The sequence below is a fragment of the Rhinoderma darwinii genome, chromosome 5 (genome assembly GCF_050947455.1).
Source record: "Rhinoderma darwinii isolate aRhiDar2 chromosome 5, aRhiDar2.hap1, whole genome shotgun sequence".
Taxonomy (NCBI): domain Eukaryota; kingdom Metazoa; phylum Chordata; class Amphibia; order Anura; family Rhinodermatidae; genus Rhinoderma; species Rhinoderma darwinii.
Window position 1 is genome coordinate 263,618,726 of NC_134691.1, and position 24,494 is coordinate 263,643,219.

Genomic DNA, 24,494 nt, shown 5'->3' on the forward strand with positions numbered 1-24,494 from the left:
CTGTTAGAGCTGTTTGATTTGCCTACAGAACAGTCCTGGCAGACCGGTGCCAACCTTATCATACCCGCCTCCCACAAAGAGAACCTACCTTGAGAGGCCTTCCCAGGTAGAACGAACCAGATTAGAGTAAGAAAAATAGGTTTAAGACACTTGTCAGATAAACATGTGGAATCTGTGAGGTGGAGATGTTCTAGGCGATCAGCTGAGATCAAGGTACAAATCCTGCTGAAAGAGTATCACGAAGAGCAAATGAAATGTACCCAATAATAACACATCTTCTAGGTGCCCTGTCCATTGTAACAGAGAAGTTTTTCCTTATATAAAGGTGTTTGATGTCATTTAAGGGCCTGACATTATTGTATGTACTTAGAACAACGTTTAGGGCAAAGCCACACGTGGCAGAATTGCTCTTGAATTCCGCTGCGGACACTCCGCAGCGGAGCAGTTTCTCCATTGACTTCCACTTCTATTTAGTAGTGTTCGTTTAGACGAGGCTGAAAATTCCGCTGCGGAGCATAGGCTGCGGTGCGGAATTTGGTGTCCGCAGCATGCAATGGATGTTGCGGAGTTGTGGCGGACTGGTTGCGGACTCATGGCGGAATTTCTCCATTGACTTCAATGGAGATTCTAATTTCCGCAATGAAGTCCGCAGCTGTCATGCACATGTTATGTGTGCTGCGGATGCGTGTTGCTTTTTTCACATGACATTTCTTCATTCTGGCTGGACCTATGTATTTCTAGGTCTACAGCCAGACTGAGGAAGTCAATGGGGCTCCCGTAATTACGGGAGCGTTGCTAGGAGACGTCCGTAAATAGTCACTGTCCAGGGTGCTGAAAGAGTTAAGCGATCAGCAGTAACTGTTTCTGCACCCTGGACAGTGACTACCGATCCCAATATACAGCAACCTGTCAAAAAAATAGAAGTTCATACTTACCGAGAACTCCCTGCTTCTGTCTCCAGTCCGGCTTCCCAGGATGACGTTTCAGTCTAAGTGACGGCTGCAGCCAATCACAGGCTGCAGCAGTCACGTGGACTGCCGCGCCATCCAGGGAGGTAGGGCTGGATGCCGAAAGAGGGACGCGTCACCAAGACAACGGCCGGTAAGTATGAAATTCGTTTACTTTCACTAGGGAAAGTGCTGGCCCTTCTCTCTATCCTGCACTGATAGAGAGAGGGGAAGCACTTTTACCGCAGTCCGCAGCAGCTAGTCCGCATCAATTTACTGCACATTTTGGGCAGATCCGCCGCAGAATCTGCAACGCAGATTCTGTGCGGCATTGATGCGGAGGAAATCCGCCACGTGTGGGCATGCCCTTATAGTGTATGCGGATGATGTTATCACCAGATTAGTATTTATTTTAACAATTGACAAGAGTTGGGGGTCCCCAGCAAGTGCCAGTAAATATGAACTAAAAGACTTTTAACACGATGAACTCCATCACTGTGACGCGGCAGGCGCAGCCTGAGCCACTACAACGCGTTTATCATGAACGGACGGCAGTGTCACAATTCTAAGCGGCCGCCCAGATAAGTAACTTGCCAGAGGAAGAGTACAGATGCGGAGGGTTTGATAGTCACAATACAACTCCACTAATCCGCCTACGTGGGATCTCACCCCAGGCTCACAGCATGAGGTGCTATGTACAGCCCGGTGACGTAAACTAAAGGAGACCTGATGACATCAGCAAAGATCAAAGTAAAGACCAAAGACCTGAGTGAATCCGTCAGCAGGATCAAGTGTTTTGATAAGTAAGTGGCTAGGAGGCGGTAATAATAACTCCCCCACTGGACACCAACGTAGTCTGACTCCACAATTGTGTGGGTTACCCTGAGGGTGACAGTCAGTGAAGAGCAGAAGACAGGAGAAGACGACGACGATGGTGTACAGGACTGGCAATGAACTGATGGGACCCAAAACCTGAGGGTTAGAGCATGAGATTGGTGATAGCATTATATTATTAGTTGAGGCCCTATTATTTATATTGTCTGAGGTTTATAATTATAATGTGTGTAAATATGCCACGGTGCTGCAAATTACAATCTGAGGAGTTTTATGTGAAGGTGTGAGGTGAAGGTCACTGTGCTGCCCATGACCTGTCATATCTGCAGGGGTAAAGTCCCATTAGGACAGTAAGTGACAGTGCGACAATTATTACTGTTAATAAAAATGCAGACCGGATTAATTATATATATATATATTACAACCAGCAGCGGTTTGTAGATTATATCAAGACAACCATCCTGTATCCTGAGGAGAATTGGGAAAGTTAGGACCACTCCGACACCTTGGAAGTCCAGGTACAAAGGGGGGTTACTCATCAGGAGTAGCTCGTCTCAAGCTAGTGAAGAAATCCAAAACCCCTACCCGCCTGGTTCGAGTGGTCAGTGGTAGGTTGATAGGCAAGACTCAGGGACAGAATAATAATATTTTTAGGGGGGACTGTCAGGGATCATTACCATGTATATTGTTTGAAAAATATTATCCTTACATATACATATATACATATATATATATATTCAGTATATTACACAAAGAGATTGGATTCATGGAGCACAAAGAGCCTGCATAACACGCCTATGGAAGACACCGCCCCCTGGAATGCAAAGAGGAGTGTGCAGAAGAATGTTCAAGCTACAACTTCAAGAAGCAATTCAAGTTGTAGCTTTTAATGCCACCATGAGAAATCTGTAAAAATATTTGTCGTGTGGAATAGAAGAAGAAAAATTCCTCCATTATTTTTTGGGTTTCGTTTATACAGCATAAAATTGACAAGTTAATTTTATTCTGCTGGTCAATGGTACTACAGTAATATTAGTTTTTTTATGTTTTACTTCCCATAACTTAATATTTCCGTCGATGGAGCTGTGGGAGGGCTTAAATTTTGCAGATATGTTTGGGAGGCAAGGCGATCAAAAAACAGCAATTCTGTGTTGTTTTTTTTTTTAGGTGTTCACGGTGTAGAACGAAACGTGCATGGCCACCTCTAGATTCATTACCCGCCTGGATGGGGCGGCCGCATGACCAGGCAAAACAAAGGTTGGTGGAACCCTGTTCTCCACATAAAATGTGTGAGTTGGAAATACCCCTTTAAAGGTGCCAACTACTCTCATATTAAAGTAGGGGTTGTGATAACCTCTCATTCATATTAACAAGAGCCTCTCTGCTGACTCAATGCAAATTATGCCGGTGTTATGCGGACAGCTGCTGCAGGGAAGTCCCCAATGGGATATTGGCCTAATGCCTGAATATATGGAATAGCTGAAAACTGAGTTCCTAACATAGTAATTTTAAAGGGGTATCCGCGTTGGAGATGCCCTACTTATTAGACGGGTACCTTGACAATGTCTCAGTGATCAGCTGTAATCTGTGGGGAAACCTGTAAGCGTTCAATTTTCTTACAGCGCCACCACTGGGGAAATTAAGTATTACACAGTGCCCATTTAAATCAATAGGTTGTCTATGTAATGCAGGACAGGACAGGTCTTCCAGGGTGAGAGATGCTCTTTGAAACCGCTTTCCAGTCTTGCCAAGAGATGAAGATCCTGAACAGAGGACACCCCCCCCCTCCACTATTAACTCAGAATTCCCAAGTAAGGTATATGATAAAGGGGTTGTCCTGTTTAGAAAACCCATTAAGAAAACAAGCTGGACAAAAGCATAAAGGGAAAGCAGAAGAAAGGGGATAATAATTGAAATAAACAAACAATGTAAAGTCACATTGTTCATTCAATGCTCCTACTGCAAGATTTGTAAAAACCTCTCTCAAAATGACAGTAATCAAAGACAAATAATGTTCTATGTGATACATAGCAAGCTGAAAATGGTCTTATTTTAAGGTGCATTTTACTGTAAGTAAAGAATTTCATCACAGCCTTAAAACCATGTTGCTAGTGCGGTACAATGCATTACGCTATCATTTCAGGTGCATTATGCCATTTCTTTGTTCACTCAATATTTGAATAATAGACCGAGACAGGGATTTCTTGTAATTTTTCTATTATGTAGTTTTACATATATTAAAATAAAGACAGTTGCTTCATGATTTTACTTTCATTTATACCCTTGAAAAGTCTCTTGCTGTTTTTAATCAAAACATACATATTTTTTTGCATCGGTTCTACAAACAGGAGGTGTCTCCTAATGCTTGTGGTCTGTATTTGCATTCCAGATATCCGTGAATAACACATTCAGTTATATGTGTAGTGCATTATGTAGACATACTGACTACAGACGAACGAGATTATTTCGAAACATGGATATCAGGTCAACTAAACGTATTATTATTAGGAAACGTCAATTTAAAGCAGAACAGAATATGTAAAAGGCCTTTTAAAATGCAGCCCGTGAGCATTGCTTGCTTTAAGGTCAACAAAAGCAAGCACCAGGCTCTAGGGGAGCGGAGAATTCCAACTGTTGCAGACGCATTGGAAAATAATCCACCACAACTATCTTTCGTGATGGAACCTCTGCAAACACCTCTAAAACCACAACCTTCAGAAGCTCAACCGCTTGCAAGCCGGATGGGATCAGGGCTCACGTGTGCAACCACTTCAGGAAAATGGCGACTACAGAGGAATAAGTCTCGGATATGTTGGCCTATGGCCTTAAAAGGTCAGTAATACCTGTGAAACCCGTTCAATGCTGGTGTCACAGACACAATGTCAGTCCCCAAAACACGGCAGACAATAGCGTGATACTGTTAATATGGATGCACTCTGGGACATACGGGCACACCTCGTGACTATATATACACACACGAGAAAATATGGAGGGATGTCATATGTCTAGAATCCGCTTAAAGGTTAGATATACTGGCCCTCCAAAATAACTTACAGCAACTTGCCGACCATACTACTGAGGTGAAATCCTCCCATAATTATTTAAAGAGGACCTGTCAGTTTAAGTAAATAAATGTATTTCTCATGAAATAACAATTCTGGGGCATCTTTTCTTAGAACTCTCCATTGTACTGATCCTCTGATATTCCTCCTAAAAAAATATGATTAAATTGACAATTGGGTGTTACCAGTTGAAGTGGTGTCCCTACACAGACTTGCACTGTCCAATCAGTGATGACAGAGTGACATGTGTAACGTCCATGGCCGCGGGCCGTCGGGTTTACTCACCCCTCCCCCCCCCCCCCGACACCCGCAGCCATGGATCCGTGAGCGCTGGTCCCAGGAGACGCCAGCGCTCACTTCCGCTCCGTTCTGCTGTGTCCCGTAGGATGCGCGCGCGCGCTTGCCCTTTAAGGTGTAGGGACACAACTTCAACTGGTAACACCCAATTGTCAATTTAATCATATATTTTTAGGAGGAATATCAGAGGATCAGTACAATGGAGAGTTCTAAGAAAAGATGCCCCAGAATTGTTATTTCATGAGAAATACATTTACTTAAACAGACAGGTCCTCTTTAAATAATTATGGGAGGATTTCACCTCAGTAGTATGGTCGGCAAGTTGCTGTAAGTTATTTTGGAGGGCCAGTATATCTAACCTTTAAGCTGATTCTAGACGTATGACATATCCCTCAATTTCTAAAATTAATCGTCATCATCATCAACTACCACCATTTCCTGGTCTATAAGAAGGCCCCTGGCCTTCTAATCCTTGCCTGAGCGTTGTTAGTCTATCCCAGTCTGTCTCGCAAATGGTCCCTTAGTGTTTCCCGTTCCAGCTGTTACCCGTGCCCTGTTACCCGTTCCTGTATTCTACTATCTGCCACGTCCAGTGTCGTCTGCCACGTCCAGTGTCTTCTGCTTCATCGGATACTGCCCGCCACGTCTGGCGCGACCTGCCGCACCAGCCTCCATCCGTGCTGAAGTCACAGCCACTGTCCGGACTATTTCAGGTACCCAAGCGTTACTGTCTGCCATTGACTTTCGTATAGACTGTGACCTGGTCAGCTGCCTCCCCGCTACGGTGGAGCGGCCTAGTGGGTCCACATACCCTGTGTCCGTGACATGACAGTACACCTTTGACAAGGGGAAGGGTAACACCCAGTTGTCAACTTATTCATAGGAGAAATAACAGAGGAATGGCACAACATGAAGTTCTAAGAAAATATGTTCCAATTGTTTAATCAAAAGTTATAGAAGTATTTACTAAAATAGACATGTGAGGAGATGTGGCAGGTCTTCACTGTTAAATTTGAGACATCGAGGACTTTTAGACATTTATATACAGCAGATTCACGCAACGTTTGATATGATTGATGAAGCGGAAAATAGAGGACATCGCAATAATGTGAAGGTTAGAGGCTTACCAGAATCTATAGAGTCTCAAAAATGCCTCAAGAACCACAATTTATCTTCAATAAAATACTGGAGGTATCCCTGAAACAACTTTTGAACTGGATCGGGCCCATAGAGCTTTGGGCCCGCAACTTCGGGACCAGAACAGACCCTGCAATGTGATCTGTAGGATCCATAGATCTCAAATGAAGAGGTTTTATTAAGGCGTGTACGAGGAGGTGCACAGGTTATTTACCAAGATACTTCCAGATTTATCTAGCGCTACTCTGCTAAAAAGTTGGGAACGGAGACTAACCCTGGAGGTTTTGCTAACATACACATACACACACACACACCCACTGGGTATTTCATATAAATTACAGGTACGCCATGAAGAAGAGATCCATAGGGGTAGGCCAGGAAAAAATATTTTCTAAAGCCCTTACTAACCTTCTAACCAATAACTGTTTGATCTCAATAGTCACTGCTGCTCTCTTTCGGTTTGTGTACATCCCTTGCTTCTGGTCCTGGCTGTTTCCTGTCTTGCAACCCACCATACCCATGATCCCTTGCTAAATGTGAGGAGACAGCTTACATACGCCCCTTCCTCCACAACATCTCAGCTATTTGCATACTGCCACACCCCTCTATGTTCACAGGGTCATTCCCCGCTCTAATTACACGCACCCAGCTCCCTGCACACAGTCACAAACACCCAGCAATAATCACAACGGGGGATATATAGATGGATGATGGGGGTTACAAACATCCTATACAGGGATGAAGGCGGTTATACACATCGATGATGGGGGTTACACACAGCGTTGATGGGGGTTATATACAGGGAGTATTACCCCATCATTCCTGTATATAACTCCATCATCCCTGTATTTATATAACCCCAATCATCCCTGTATTTTTTATAACCCTGTAATAACTGTATATACCATGGGGGGGCGTGGCGATGAGAGGAGATGGGCAGGCAGTGCGGGAACTCAGAGAGAGAGAAGGAGGGGGCGTGTACTAACAGAGACAACATTCCCCGTCTTTGCTCAGCCAGCACTTCCGGCAGACCAGAGCCACAGCGCGTCATCAACTAGGTTTACATGTAGTGGGCAGATGTTTCACAAGCACTGCCTCTGGTCCCACTGCCTATAAACCTAGTTGATGACGCGCCGTGCTTCAGCTCTGACGGAAGTACTGGCTGAGCAAAGACACAGAACGTCAGAGGAAGTGAAAAATTTACTCTGGGTGCGGTCACATGACTCCACATTAGAAGTAACGCCACAAGCTTTAAACAGACATTCGGAAGTTAATTGTACATGTCACATTAAGTTAAAATAGAAATAATATGGACAACCCCTTTAAGTCTGCTATAGGGCTAAAACTCGTACCAATAACTCAGATATGCTGCCCTTTCCACCCAAAGATAACGTAAAATAACCACGTATATTAAGAGATCACGCAGAAATAGCCACTTTGCCATACTATTAACCTTAGTTAAAAAGAAGATGTGTAGTGAAATAGAAATTCGTTTATAGGTTCTGGAAAATCCCTTTAAGGCTGTAGCTGTGGTTCCTGGGCGAGATCCTTAATTCTTTGAAAGTTACTGCCTCCTTAGGGCGTTTTCATCTTAGACGGAAAGAAAAAGTAAATACACCATTTGGGTTTACTACAGAGATTAGTATTTGAAATATATATCAGTTCTTTTTTTCTTGTATTTTTTTTTTTCTTTTAATTTCTCCAATAAAGATATGGCTTCAGTACACTTTGCTCCCTATGTGAGAGATAAATGTACCACAAAATGTGAGGGATAAATGTGCCACAAAAACATAACCATATACTTAACCAAATGAATAAACAAAAGGGCACACGTAATTCTCTTACAGGAGAACCATTTCAGGGCCATACACATTCCCAGCATACGTGAGAAATGCTTTACTTCTTGGTTCTACAGCACTAATCCAGCTTCTAAGTCAAGAGGAACATTGATCGCCATCCATAAATCCCTACGATATGAGGTATTGGATGTCCTGACTGGCTCCAAAGATAGATTTTCATTTCTCAAATTAAAGCCGAGTAGGCAAAAACCGTACAATGGTAAACTGGTACCTGCTCAATCCGGATCAAATTCAAAAGCAGTATGGGGTTTCTACATAAGTTAGGAGGCATAAGGGTGCTGCTGGGAGGCAATTTGAAATCTACTTTGAATCTATTTTAGAATTGAATTTCACAAAAGGGCCAGGTTATTGCTTTCCAGATGTGTCCCTAAAGAATCTCCTAAATACAAATACACTCGCTTGCCTACTCCACCTTCGCCCACATCAAACATTCATATCTCATATTAAAACTAGAGGGGATAAAGAAGAACACGATGCAATTAAAATTGCGGGGCTTCTCTGAGAATATTACCAAGCTCTTTATAATATTACTTTAAATTGAAGAAATATGCTCTAGAGAATGCATTACCAAAAACATCAGGGAGTGCGTCCCTGGAGTAAAAATACACAGAAGTGGGAGATTGGTCCAGGGCTCTTACCCAATTGAGTAGACATTTTAGCGGAACCAGAAGGCTTCACCTTGCGCTTCTATAAAACCTAGTGTAAATCAGGTACAGCAGAGGTCAGAACCAGCCGTGAGCAAATAATCAAAATCGTTAAACAAGGTGTAACGAAAGACAAGCTGAGGTCCGTTCCCAAGAAGTCCAGAAGTCTAGGGCACAGGGTAAGTGAGAGCTTGATCACCACATCTAAGTAAGGAGAAAAAATTCACAAGCAAAGAAAGAGGGAGGAGGCCAGTTATAAATACCCCACCCTACACCTGACAGGAAGAAGACTGAGAAGTGGGATAGGCTCAGGAAGTAAACAGAACCGCCCAGAAGCTAGATCAGTAGTCATGGCGATCATAAAGACACAGGCACTTCCTAACAGGGAAGGGTGTTGGACCATACATGACGAGATTTCGTCATTTAGGACGGGCCAGTTTTCAGGCATAAGAAGAGGAATGAACGAGAGTGATGTATTACCATAAAAGCCGCAAAATGTTTGCAGACCATTACTTACGGTCAGAGGAGAAGTTTAGGAAAGGGGATAACAGGAATGAACTTTTGACAGCAGCGGCCAGCGAGGGGTGATTAAAGTTTAATAGGTGAAATGCTGGTGACAGGTTCCATTTAAAGGAAAAGTTGAGGTGTTACCCATACTACCACTCAGAATCCAGCCCTGGTTTCATGTTCTAAACCGCACTTGAAAAATTGATTATCTAATTGTTAAGGGCAACGCTCTTTTTTCTGCCTTCACTTCTTTTATAATTTAGGCCCTGTGTGTCAAACATTATCCCAAAGATGAGCTCTCGGCAATAAATTCATTTACCACAATCTATTAGAAAATTGAGGCAGGCAAGGAGGATTTGCTTACACTTCCCCAATGCTCATCCTTGCAACTTTTCTGTATGGATGCAGGACAGACTGTCTTTATGATGGAGGGGGTGAAAGTGGCGGGTGTCGGTTGCTTCAAAGAGCTGACACAACCTGCAACGGCCAGGATTAAAGATGACTCAATAGCCACCACTGAATCTTAACGGTTAGACAGAGGAAGTGGGCTCCCGCTGTCCCCCGTTCACCCTCCCCCGCAATGAAATTGTAGGCTGCAGAATCAGTTGAAGGCCTACCGTAAACCTACAGGTCTGCTATCAGTGCCCTACTAATAGTAGAGCACAGATAAAGGCAATACACAAGTATTACCGCTTATTGAATGTGTGATCTAATGATTGCATGGTAAAAAAAAAAAAAAATGTTCAATAAAATGTTTAAAAAAAAAAAAAATATATAAGAAATGTATAAAATGTAAATCTAAAAAGTTAAAAAAACTTCATGATGGTTATCAACACATCCAAAAAAATGTCAAAGAAAAAATAAATATGGCTCCTGAAATGCAACGATGGAAAACAGACAATTTTAATTTTTACATTTTCAGTGTCTTCAAGGGGTTAAATTGCAATTTAACCCTTTCATGCCGACAATCTGTAGATTCACGTTCTTTTCGCACATAACCAGTTTAGCCAGGGCGTTAATATACAGATCTCTGTTCTAGCCGGCATAGCACTGTGAAAATGGCTCGGACGCTGGCTGTGTTAGTGTCGCCGGCTCCGCAGCATCCTGTTCTCTGTCAGAAAATATGATCACCGTTATTAACCGCTTCCTGACCGCCCACAGTAAATTCACGTCTGCGCTTGCTGGGCTCTGTGCAGTGCCAACGTGAATTCACAGTGGGTGTTAAAAGCACGATCCGGGTGTCTCAGAGTAGTGCTGACACCCGGATCGCGCTGTTAGCCCCTGCCTCTGGTCCCGGAGACATGTGTTCACGTCCCGATCATGTGATCGCAGGGAAAGTTTGTTGTAGCATTGACCTACCCTTGCCCAAACATTTTTGCGAAAAACAACCATGGGGAGAATGATTTTAAACTATTCATCGTAGATCATTTCCCCTCGCCATAGACGTGGCGGTGATAGTATCTCTTAATTAAAACGATTGGAGCTAGAGTGGATCTTTAAATTAGATACTAGGGGTCTTAATGTGGATTTTAAGATTTTCCCAAGTTTCTCTAGGTTGTCCAGGGTCACACTTTGATATGAACATCTGCCTGAGGTTCCATCATTATCCCTGCATTTCTCTCCCTCTTTATGGATAGGAAAACAATAACAGTTTTGACCATTTCTTACCAATATGTATATTTTTTATATATTGTCGATAATGTTTATCATTGGATATATCATTACTATTTTGTAAAATTATTCATTATATTTTCTTTTTTTCAGATATTACTCTCAAGTTTTGCCTCTAGGATCGGCTGAAGATATATATACACTGATCTCATGTCATCTATCTAATGCATTTTCATTCCCAAAATTATAATATACTCTATTTGTCCATCATTTGCCTTTAAATTAATACCATCCTTTGTGATGAAGTGGCCTTTTATCTATATATTATAAAGTACATTAATTTAATATTACATCCTCGTCTCTCTACGTGATAGTAGTAAATGAGATTTATTATATATCGTTATGGTGACGATGTATCTATTTATAGAGTACCCTTAGTTATATGGGTGCTCTATATACTATACACGGTTATTTGAATGGCCAATTTGTCTATTTAACAGCAGAGCTATGTGAGGTTAAGATGGATATGTAACATATAAGGTAGAGTTGCCCTCTTTCAAGATGGCGCTGTGTACCACCAGTAAGTCTCGCGCATGCGCGAATTGACGCTATGCTCTGTGACTCATACTAATACCTGAGAGGATGTGACATTATTCACATATAACATGAAAGGTTGAACGGCCCTCTTTCAAAATGGCAATAAGTGTTACGAGTGGGTCATGCGCACGAGCGAATCGGCACTATGCGCCATGACTCATATCAACATCTGATAGGATGTGACGTAATTTGTAGACCTGCGCAGTAGATAGTGTAAAACGCCATCAGCCGATCAAGCGAGGGTAGAATGTTTTTTAATATTTTATAACACCTGTTTCTTGATATTGGTTTTGTAATTTTGTACTGCATATATATGCGCTTTGTGCGTCACATTGTTATGCTTGAGAAAGGCTCACACTGAGCTTAAACGTCGCACGTGGAATAAAAGGATCCTTATCCAAATATCTGGTAGTGCTGCCTCATTTTCTTTTGTTCAAACTGGAAAGTTTGTTGCTACAACAAACTTTCCCGTGGATCGATTTTGGGTGCTGCCGTCTTTTGCATGGCAAAACTGTTGGCCATACAATGGCCTCCGGTCTGCTATTCACGGAAGCCTATGAGGACAAGCTGGTCCTCACAGGCTTCCTGTCAGTGTGACGGTCAACGTCAAACTGACAGTTTATAACACGTTACACTATCTAGGTAGTGTAATGTATTATAGCAGCAATCAGTGCTGCAGGTCTTCAAGTTTAAAAAAAAAAAAAAAAAAAAAAAAGTTATACAAATGTTTTATACAAGTGTAAAAATAAGTTACAAAAAGATAAAATATGCTTTTTTTCCCTATCATAAGTCTTTTATTATAAGAAAAAAATAAACCGTTTACAAAGTACACATATTTGGTATATTATTTTTCCCGCACGGTGAACATCGCAAAAAATAATTAAAAACAATACTAGCATCACTATTTTTTTGGTCATCACCCCTCCCAAAATATATAATAAAGAGTGATCAAAAATTTGCATGTACCCCAAAATAATACCAATAAAAACTACAACCCGTCCCGCAAAAAACAAGCCCTTACACAGCTTTTTTGACTGAAAATTAAAAAAAAATTATGGCTCTCAGAATATGGTGACACAAAAAAGAAATAATTTTAGAGAAAAGAGATTTTATTGCGCAAACGCCACAAAACATAAAAATCCAATATACAAATGGTATCGCCCTAATCGTACCGACCTGCAGAATAATGTAAAACGTCATTTATAGCGCACTGTGATTACTGTCACTTTGCTTGCAAAAAAAAAAAAAAAAAAAGAAGAAAAAGGGATAAAAAAAATTTTTTTTAAAAATCACATGTACCCTAAAATGGTACCAATGAAAACTACAGATTGTAACGTAACAAATAAGCCCTTGCACGGCTCCGGTGGAGAAAAAAATTAAAAAAAGTTCTGGCGCTCAGAATATAGCGACAGAAATTGTGCAGTGGGTCCAAAAGCAGATAAGATTGGGCACTATTTTTCAGTGCGACAACTGCCACACATCTATGAATTATTTACCCCATTATTATACCCTCTTATTACGCCTTGATGTACTCTGCCTAGCTTACATGTAGCCCCACATTATAAATTGTAATACCAGCAAAACCCCAAACAGAACTATTACAAAGCAAAATCTGCGCTCCAAAAGCCAAATGGCACTCCTTCCCTTGTGAGCTCTGCCGTTGGTCCAAACAGCAGTTTAATAACACATATGGGGTATTGCCGTAATAGTGAGAAATAGCTTTACAAGGTTTGGGGTGCTTTTTATTCTTTATTCCTTGTAGGTTTTTATTTTCACAGACATAGTCCAATAAATATAGCAAAAGATCTGTTGGGTCAAGATGCTAACTATACCCAAAGATAAATTCCTTGAGATGTGTATTTTCCAAAACCACTTTTGGGGAGATTCCACTGTTTTGGCACCACAAGACGTCTTCAAACCTGACAAGGTGCCTAAAATATATTCTAAAAAAAGGAGACCCCAAAATCTCTAGGTGCTCCTCTGCTTCTGAGGCTGGTGCTTTAGTCCATTATTTCACGAGAGCCACATGTGGGATATTTCTAAAAACTACAGAACCTGGGCAATAAATATCGAGTTGCATTTCTCTGGTAAAACCTTCTGTGTTAGGGTATGTGCACACGACCTCTTTTCAGACGTAATGGAGGCGTTTTACGCCTCTAATTATGCCTGAAAAGACTGCTCCAAATACATCGGCAAACATCTGCCCATTGCTTGCAATGGGTCTTACGATGTTCTGTGCAGACGAGCTGTCATTTTACGCTTCGCTGTCAAAAGACGGCGCGTAAAATTACGGCCACCTCAAAGAAGTGCAGGACACTTCTTGGGACGTAATTGGAGCCATTTTTCATAGACTCCAATGAAAACCAGCTCCAATTATGTCTGTAAAAGACGCCGCGAAAAACGCGTGCACTTGTAAAAACGTCTGAAATTCTGGAGCGGTTTTCTCTTGAAAACAGCTCCGTAATTTCAGACGTATTTGGCGTTGTCGTGTGCACATACCCTCATAGAAAAAAATGTATTACAAATGAATTTCGGCAAAAAAAAATAAAATTAAATTTGTCAATTTCACCTCTACTTTGCTTTAATTCCTGTGAAACACCTAAAGGGTTAATAAACTTTCTGAATGCGGTTTTGAATACTTTGAGGGGTGCAGTTTTTAAAATGGGGTGATTTATGGGGTCTATCTAGTACATAAGGCCCTCAAAGCTACTTCAGAACTGAACTGGTCCTTGACAAAATAGCCTTTTGACATTTTCTTGAAAATGTGAGAAATTGCTGCTAAAATTCTAAGCCTTGTAACGTCCTTGAAAAATAAATTAGTTAAAAAAAAAACAATGCAAATATAAAAGTAGACATATGGGGGATGTTAATTAGCAACTATTTTGTGTGGTATTACTATCTGTTTTACAAGTAGATTACATTTAAAATTAGAAAAATTATAATTTTTGCACATTTTCTTTACATTTTGGTGTTTTTCCACAAATAAGCTATGAATTTATTGACCAAATTTTTCCACTAACAAAGTACAATATGTCACGAGAAAACAATCTCTGAATCGCTTGGATAAGCAAAAGCATTCCAGAGTTATTACCACATAAAATGACACGTCAGATTTGAGAAAAATGGGGCTTGTCATTGAGGCATCGATGACCCTTGGTCCTGAAAGGGTTAATAACAGTAGGTCCAATGCAGGTTTTATAGTTAGATATTATCAAATAAGAAATAGGCATTGAATAAAACACGGTAAATATCATGATATTTCTTACCTGAATGTGCTGGAAAGCCCAAAGTTTTCCCATCAAATCTTACCGGGGTTGGTTTCATAATCTTGAAGTAGGAAAGGAAAAAAAAAACCTTTAGAAATTTGCCAAAGGCATTCAGTCATTAATAATTAAGAATGATAAATAAACTCACAGTATTCTACTACATGCTCCTGAACACAAAAACTCATCACACCATAGGAACAGACTACACTATATGGCCAAATGTATGTGGACACTTCACCATCACACCTAATGTATATGAGCTTATTAGAAATATTAGTCAAAAACCATGGGTATTAATATAGGGTTGTGCCCCGTTTTGACGCTATACCAGCCTCCACTCTTCAGGGAAGGCTGTCCACAAGATTTTGGAGTGTCTGTTGTGCCAATTCGGCTGAAAGAGCATTTGTGAGGTAAGACACGGACCATTCAAGGACCATATAGTGGCCAAATACCAGCGCTTTGAAAAGCATTGTCACGCTGCAGACTGTACAAAAGTATATAGTACTGATGAGATGCAGATACATAATTAAATTAACCCCTTCGGGACAAAGCAACTTTTTGCTTTTTAGTTTTTCACTCCCCGCCTTCCAAGAGCCATAACTTTTTTATTTTTCAATCAGTAGAGTAGTGTGAGAGCTTATTTTTTTGCGGGAGGAGCTGTAGTTTCTATTGGCAGTATTTAAAGTGCCATATAATGTACTGGGAAACGGAAAAAAGATTCTTTGTGTGGTGGAATTGGAAAAAAACGTGATTCCTCCATTGTTTTTTGGGTTTTGTTTTTACGGCTTTCACCATGCGTTAAAAATTATATTAAAAAACTGAATACTAAAGCTACAGAGTTGACTAAGAAGGCAATTTAAGGTTATATAGTAATGATTTTTCACCCACTACCACCAGGTATTGCTGGTTTATTAGATGAAATGCTGGTGACCGGTTGGTTCCCTTTAAACATGGCACTGTTATAGGATGCCAGCTTTGCTACAAATCCGTTTGTGACATTTCTGATATGCAAAGTGAAAAAAAAATTAATAAATACACATAAAATACCCACCCCAAAAAAACTGTTCCCACCCGCCAATCACGGTCGTAACGCTATTCCGGACCCAATTACCCTAATATAGACATGTAATATATTAAAATTTACGGTAGACAATGACGATCACAAATAAAAGATCTATTTTAGCGTAAAACTATGTTATTACCCCCAAAAAATAGCTGAAATGTAAAAAAAGCTTATTTTTTTACTATTATTTTCAAACTTTAAGAATACAAATTCTAAAATAGCAAAAAGGATGTGTATAAAAATGATTTAAAAAAAAAAGAAACCTGCATTGTCTACGGGAAAAGCATCGCAAAGCCCAACAAATAAAAAAGTGTTAGCCATTTAACTAACTCCGTGCTAAAAATGGCTAAACTGTGTCTGGTCCTGAAGGCTCAAAATAGCCCGGTCCTGAACTGGTCAATAATATCTGAAATTGTAAACCATCAAAACGTAGGTCAATTACCTTTGGGTTATCTATAATGGGTGACACAATGAGATCAGAATCTGTGAATATAAGACCCTTTATCCTTTTTTCAAGATCCTCTTGATTTGCGCACGTATCCTCCTCCTAAAATGGCAGATTAAAAAAAAAAGGTTACTGAACAGGGAAATGGGTGTGAAATACCATTTATTCCACGAGATAAGAAACCAGCAGAAAAAAATATAGAAGTGAGCAACGCGTGGCTTAAAAAAGGGTAGCATGTATATTTGAGTTATGTTGTGTAGCAAGTGATGCAATATTTTACTTGTATCATTACTATTAAAACCCACATATACCTGCAGAAGTACTTAGCCCATTTACGAAAAAGCCAATTTGTCCCTTAAAGGGAATCTGTTTTTGTTATCATCAGGTCATTTTGAAGTCCAAAATTGTGTCCTAATAATTTTTTTTCTATATCTTTAGAGTGGCTAGAGCTTTGTTTTTCTGACACAGAGCTCCAAATCTCCTGCATAGACATGGATTTAAAAGACAACCTGCTGTCTGTCTGCAGCCGCTACTTGAGCGAGCTTGCTGCATGCTGTCTTATTATTGAGATCAATGTACAATAGTATACATTAGTTCCTAAGCTCCCTCTAGTGGTGGCTGCAGGCAGTCAACATGTTATATTTTATATGTATGTCTATGCAGGGAATTTGGCGCTCTGAATCAGAGTTGGGATAAGTTAAGAGGATGCTGACTTTTAGGCTGGGTTCACACGACCTATTTTCAGGCATAAACTAGGCGTATTATGTCTCGATTTACGCCTGAAAATACGGCTCCAATACGTCGGCAAACATCTGCCCATTCATTTGAAATCAATGCACAGATGTTTGGAGGCGTTCTGCTTCCGATTTTACAGCTGTTTTTCGTCAGTTTGCGGCCCGAAAAACGGTCGAAAATAGGCCTTGTGAACATACCCTTAGACTGTTGGAGATGTGATCTTTTAACTGGTAAAAGGAATGTACGCTGGATGGACAGCTCTTGTCCTCGATGCCTTCTATAATAGTGAAGGAGAATTTCTCCCCTAAAATGAAAATAAAATGGCTTCTGCTTTTAGCTTCCTCTGGATCAACTATGCCAGAGAAAAGGTTGAACAAGATGGACTAGTCTTTTTTCCACCTTACTTACTATGTTACTATTATGAACAGGAATCAACATACACTGATCGAAACAATAGAATGGTTCAGCTTAAGTCAGGAGTCAGGTAATGAAATTTGTACCCATGGAAACGGCACGCGCACAATTTGTAGGTCTCTTACATGGCATTTGCTGACGCCCGCGAGCCGCATTTTTGTGCCGTGCTCCCATATGGGAGCACAGCTCGTAAAAAAGATAAAAGTAGGACATGCTCCATAATTCCCGGCACGGTTCTATGGCACGGACACCTATCCGTAGCGGTACGGAAAGGTGTTCGCGGCAAATAAGAACCGGGTGGGTCCGTAATTGCGGACTGTATTGCGGTCTGCAATTACGGAGATTTTTTTACGGTCGTGTGCATGGGGCCTAAATCTGTAACTAAATTATAAACACACACGCATAGTGGGTAATTGTAATAATTTTAATAATTTCGGTGCCATTGTGCTGCAGAAATTTAGATCCCTAATTAGTTACAAAAATGATTTTGTCTTCAAGCAATGTTTAGTTTAAAATTGTAGCAAAATTAAATATAATATATAGTTTATAAGTTATTTTGGCAGCAATGACTTCATCATAAAGGTGTTTTATTTGATGCTGTCCCTTATTTAACATTGCATAAAGCATTAAAGCTAGTAAAAGGAGCAACAGTGACACCTGCAGTACAAATTAAGGTACTGCCAAACACCCCACCCAGGTGGCCAAAAAATATAGCAAGCCACAATGGCCAGCAGATTTATTTCTCTTTCCATTCTTTTGGGAACAAAATAGGTAGCAAAATAGAGGCAGTTTGTTATGCATTTCAAACCGTATCTATTGACCGTTTCATATTTTTCCTAGAATAGAAAAATGAGATGAAACAAATAATATTCAAATAGGAATTCTGAATGCATATACAGAAACCAGAGAGCCTGTTTTCGGTCTATGGTGCAAAGCAGGCACAGGCTGTCATAAAACAGTCATTTTCTGTTGCTGGGCTGCGGCATTGTTGCAAGGAATTTGAGATTTCTATTGGTTCCTTACTCTATAAGGGTATGTATTATGCACATAAAAGGGAAATATTAAGAGTAAAAGTAGTATTTGGGAATTGTTAGCTATGCAATTCTATCATATACAATCCATTCTTTTAGTAACATACTCTATTGGAATAAATATTTTCAAAATAAGCGGCTAAGGCTGTGGTCACATCTGCGTTATCGCAGATTTCGTGAAAAGTGACAGACAACATAGCGCAGCATGAGGTGCTATTTTGTCTGGCAAAATGACTAAAAACCACAATAGGAGCCCAACGTAACCCATTAAAGTAAATTGGTTCCGTAACTGGCGTTACTCAATTAACTCATCGGACACATTTCTTGTTTTCATTATTCTGTTCCAGTCATGAAACATAACGAAAATACGAGCGCAGATGTGAACAAAGGCTTACACGTAAAATTAGGACTCCTTCTGACAGACATTATAAACATTTTGGAAATTTAAATCCATTCTTTAGCCATCCTGTTTGGCAGATTGTAGAAATACTGCAAAAGGAACAACTTAACCCCCCCTTTAAAGACGCAGCCAATATTAGGATTGTAGACCCAGGGCATATTTGAACTAATTATACAGGTCATTACAATGACGGGATACCAAATACGTATCATTTTGTCCTTGTTTTCATGTTCAGTCACTTCTACAAGAATATAAATTTTCAGGAAAAACGAGTTTATTTTTTTAATAATTTGACTGACATTTTTTTAGATGTCTTTATTAAACTTCATTTCAGTTTTTTGTCAAAATCAGGGACTTTTACTTATAAATTTAAAGGGGTTGTCCGGTTTAGAAAAACCCATTTTTATATACCCTGTAAGTAATTTGGAGTCAAGAGGGGGGTCCTTTGGCCAAAAGATAAGGATCCTGCACAGAGTGTTAAGGGGGTTTTACACAGGATGATTATCAGGCAGACGAGTGTTAATATAACACACGTTGCCGATAATTACCCTGTGTAAACAAGGGGAACGATCAGCAGATGAACGAAACACGCTGCAGACAGGATAATAATGGATGGGGACGAGCGCTCGGAGTAATGACCGCTCGTCGCCATCCATAGTTCCGTGTGATAGGAGCAAGCGTGCGCCGATTAACGATGTCCCGCTGATTGTCGCTCACTGCACCGGCCACTTATCGGCCGGTGTAAAGGGGCCTTAACACATATATAAAGAGAGTCTCTCACTCTGGAGGACCTCCCCTGTCCTGCCCTGTACAGACAACTCATTGATTTGAAAGAGCGCTGTGTAATATTACATTTATCCTGTGGTGGCGCTGAAAAATTGAACACTTACTGCCAGGCTTCACCAAAGATTATAGCTGATCGCGTCCCAGCAGGGGGCCATATTGTGATCAGCGTATTATCAAGAGACCCTTCTAACAAGTAGGGATTATCCAAAGTGGACAAACCCTTTAAAGGGCCTGTTCGCATAACCGTCACTTTCTGCTGAGGGGTTCCGTCTGAGGTTTCCGTCGGGTTAAACACTGAGCGGAAAGGCAAACGTTAGCCTCAGCTTCCGTTTCCCTCATCATTGAACTCAATGGTGACGGAAACCTAGCTAATGGTTTCCGTTTGTCACCGTTTTGACATGGTTCCATTGTTTTGGACGGAATCAATAGCGCAGTCGACTGCAAAACATATACTTCATGCAAAAAAATGGCAACTATGGTATGACCTTTGGAACATCGGACGCTGCTAGCACAGACTGCCGTATGGTCTCCTTTAGTCGTGGTAGTGCATCTTTGCGTTTACTGGCTTTGGTTGCAGCAGTGCTTGCCCTGGGAGTGGTGTAGGAGCTGCAAAATGTCCACAAATTATCATCAACAACATCTACTAATGAATAATGTACATTACATTATCAGCATAACAGCCAATTGTTATTTTCTAGAGAAACCATTGTATATAACTGTAAATACTTAATCTAGCATCAACATACACAATCAAGCTAACTCGTCAGTTACCCCATAGGGACTCCTAATCTATTTTCTCTATATCAGACATGCACATACGCTAGGGTCAATTTCATAGGAAGGTTTGTACTTAAAGGCTATGTACACTTTCTTTTTAATAAAAATGTCTATCAATGTGTTTGATGCAACTTTCTAATTACAATTGACTAAAAGTTATTTTTACTTTTTCAGATACAACTGCTTTGTATCCTGTATATAGAGCAGCTGTATTTTGCGCTGGGTCCTGAATCCGTCAGGTCAGCGGGACTGATGGGATCTACCTGTTATCGATCCTCTGTGTCAGAGACACGCAGGACCCGCTGTCACTGAAACATGCAGTCCCGCTGACCTGACGGATACAGGTTTTAGTGCTATATACAGCTGCTTTGTATGCAGGATACAAAGCAACGATCTCAAAAAGTAAAAGTAATTTTTAATAAAATGTAATTAGAAAGTTGCACCAAACATACTGATAGACATTTTTATTTAAAAAAAAAACAAAAAAAAAATAAATCATGTTTTCAAAGGTCTACATAGCCTTTAAAGTTTTTTTTTTTTCTGGATATAGCATTGATAGCCCATCCCACTGACGTGACCCCCACTAATAGCAGAACCACACCACTGCAGTACCTGGCACAGCCACGTCCATATGAGTGTGGAAGCGCCGCTCAACCACGCTCAGCCCCATTCACTTGAATGGGCTGAGATGCTGTACCAAGCACAGCCACACTCGTATGGACGTCACTGTGCCAGGTACTGCAGTGAAGGGGCCATCAATGTAATATCCTGGAAAACTCTTTAAACACTGGGAGCACTGAATTTTGAGTTTGTGTAAAAGATGGTAACATCCATGTTCACTCTAAAAAAAGAAGGTTAATAAAATGTGTCTCTCACAAAATAAATTAGTAAAATGTTTATTTATTGTTAATTACCTCAATGAGAAAATGGACTCATTTGATTCTCCATCCAGAGCACTTTTGGGCCTTATATTTGCAGAATTTTCTAATAAAGAAAAAAAAAGGAAAGATATGCAAAATGAAATGGAATTTTATGCGCAATCAAAACAAATACTGGAAATATTAAAATTATGGCAATATAAAATTAAAAAGGCAAAATTACATGATTTAGAATACCTATGAAGACATATATAGACAACAATACTAGAAGTGTAAATAACCATAGTACAAGTAAAGCACTAACCAATATCAAAAAAAATATCTTTATTTGGAAAATATTTAAAAACATACATAAACCATCACATACAACATAAAACAACACATAATAAAAATGTGGTAGTGGTATCTAGGAGCAACAAATGTATCATATTATACATCCATGGAATCAAACAGTGTATTGTCAAGGTATTGATAATACTGTACAAGAATACCTCAACAGTTAGCGGTATACTAAATATGTACACACTGGACAAAAAATACAAAGGACCGTGTCAGAGAGACTGATCCAAGATATAAAAAATATATAAAGTCAGGATCAGATCCATGTCAAATACCAACCCATATTCTGCATGTCTGCCCCCAAATGAGTCAACCACAGACAACACCAAGACACCCCGATGTACATTTCGCCGTCAGATTTTTCAAGTTGACCCCTGTCTTGGTGTGGTCTGGGGCAGACATGCAGAATATGGGTTGGTATTTGACATGGATCTGATCCTGACTTTATATATTTTTTATATCTTGGATCAGTCTCTCTGACACGGTCATTTGTATTTTTTGTCCAGTGTGTACATATTTAGTATACCGCTAACTGTTGAGGTATTCTTGTACAGTATTGTATTCTTGTACAGTTTGATTCCATGGATGTATAATATGATACATTTGTTGCTCCTAGATACCACTACCACATTTTTATTATGTGTTGTTTTATAATGTATGTGATGGTCTATGTATGTGTAATGGCAGGAAGGAGGTGAAGGGAAAGTGAGCCCTAATCTACCCACCGCCCTGTCCCTGCCTACTTGCAACGACCCGCCCTAGGCGACGAGGCACAACTGGGCGGCGGTCCCTACGCTGTCTAAGTGCACAGGAAAACAAACAGGGAACACGCAAGGGAAGGGGCAGTAGCCACGGAACGCCACGAGGAAACGGAGCGGCGAACGAACAGTCAGGACCAGGACGAAGTGAGTACACCCGAGCGGGCACGGAGACAGAAGCAAGCCAGGGGCAAAGCAAAGCGGGTTAAGCAGAACTGCAGCAAGGCAGAAGCATGGCAGAAGCAGGCTGGAGCAAGCAGCAGTGGGGCCAGGAATCCAAAAGAATTACAAGCACTGAGGGAGAGAACAGGGCAGGTAATAAAGGACAGGGGGCGGAGCTAACTCCGACAGACCAGGCCGCGATAGGCTCTCCCACTCCTGAGCCTGCCACCCTGGTTGGTGGGAGATGGTGTCAGTCGAACAGGTCTGGCCTCAGGTGTGGATTGATTAATCCCAGGAGTATACCTAGATGAAGTACCTGGCAGATCCCTAACAGTATGTTTTTAAATATTTTCCAAATAAAGATTTTTTTCATAATGGTTAGTGCTTTACTTGTACTATGGTTATATACACTTCTAGTATTGTTGTCTATATATGTTTTCATAGGTATTCTATATCCAGTATTGACGTATATGGATGTTATTGCTGAAACAGGCTTTCTGTCTGGCCTGGACTTTATAGGTATTGATAAAATTACATGATTGTCCCATTCTTGCTCTGGTGTCGCTTACCTCCAGAGAAAACAAAAGGATCGGTCAGAAAAAGTCCTATTGGATCCTTGTTTCCGCTAAAAGCAGCCGTGGGCCGAGCATCTGTAGACTTCATCACAGTCATTAGATTGTTGGAAGATCCCATCGAAAGACGGACATCGGCCAAAACAAATCTAATGTCTATGGCCAGCTCTAGTCCTCAATGAAAGTAGTTTACAGTTACAGTACAATGCTGATACAGACCTATTTTAAATGACTTGTGTAGATGTCCTGGAGTTTCAGGTCTTTCCGTGGTGTCACTCTCAGCAGCTACTGCATTTATCCTATCATGAAAAAATATATATCTTATTTGGCAACTACAATGTAGCACAGAAACTTCATCGCATGGTAGCAATATTCCTTTAATCCAGCATCCTATAATCCAGATATTTTAACAGGACTGCAACATAACCTAGAGGAGGCCAGAAACAAAAGACTCTTCTGAATAAAAAGTATATAGAAGCAACCTTAATGCTGGCAATATCATGGACTTCCTGGAGATGATCTACACATAAGGTCAGTTTTCTGTTCTTTTCTAAGGCTTTATTCACATGACCAGGTGTCAAATCGTCCGTTTAAAGGGAAGGTGTCACGGGAAAAAAAAATTTTTATATGTTTTTGCATTTAGTATGTTAGTAAAATAAATTTTATTTATTTGTGTTTTTGTGTTGTACTTTTTTCTTTTTTCTAACTTTTACTTCTCTATGGGGACTGCCATTTTTTTTTTCATCACTGTATGTGTCGATTAACGACACATACAGAGATGGAATACACCACATACATCCCCACATAGTGAATGCGAACGGGAGCCGCTCCATTCACTACAGCGTACGCCGTCTGTGTGGGAACGGCGCATGCGCCGCTCCCACACAGTCCAAAAGGAAGGTCTTCGGCCAAGCGACATCCGGCGCCATTTTCATGTGGACCGGAAGCCGCGGCCGGACAGATGACAACTTCCGGTCGCAGCTTCTGTCCATATGTTGAGAAACAAGGACTACGAGCGGAGGGAGCGGAGGCAGGAGCAGGTAATTATGTTTGTGTATGTTCATGTATACTGTATCTAATCCTCCTACACTGTGCATTCGCTCAAAAAAATGACGGCACACAGTGTAGGAGGTTTGAACATTTAACCCCCTCCTTTCTCCTGGCACTAGCCAGGATAAAGGAGGGGGGATTCTTTGAGCACACTAGAGTGTGTATTCTCCAAATTTTCAGCATAAAGCAATGAGGTTGCTTTACAACATGCCAATGCTGCAATTTTGGGAATTGCTCCCTCTAGTGACCAGCACATGGAAATGTTATAAATTAGAATCTAATTTATAATATTTCCGGACTTGTGAAAAAATTAAAAAAAATGA

General features: G+C 40.6%; 1 protein-coding gene across 2 annotated transcripts in view; it reads right to left on the reverse strand.

The window, feature by feature from the left end:
• ULK4 (unc-51 like kinase 4) overlaps positions 1-24,494 on the reverse strand; it is a 771,869-nt gene that overhangs the window by 693,674 nt on the left and 53,701 nt on the right. For both annotated transcript variants that reach the window (XM_075827083.1, XM_075827084.1), the window contains exons 10-14: positions 23,341-23,420; positions 21,327-21,396; positions 20,121-20,241; positions 16,267-16,371; positions 14,762-14,822 (exon numbers count right to left, since the gene is read on the reverse strand). In XM_075827083.1, coding sequence (XP_075683198.1) covers positions 14,762-14,822; positions 16,267-16,371; positions 20,121-20,241; positions 21,327-21,396; positions 23,341-23,420 — 437 coding nt within the window. The remainder of the gene's footprint in view (positions 1-14,761; positions 14,823-16,266; positions 16,372-20,120; positions 20,242-21,326; positions 21,397-23,340; positions 23,421-24,494) is intronic.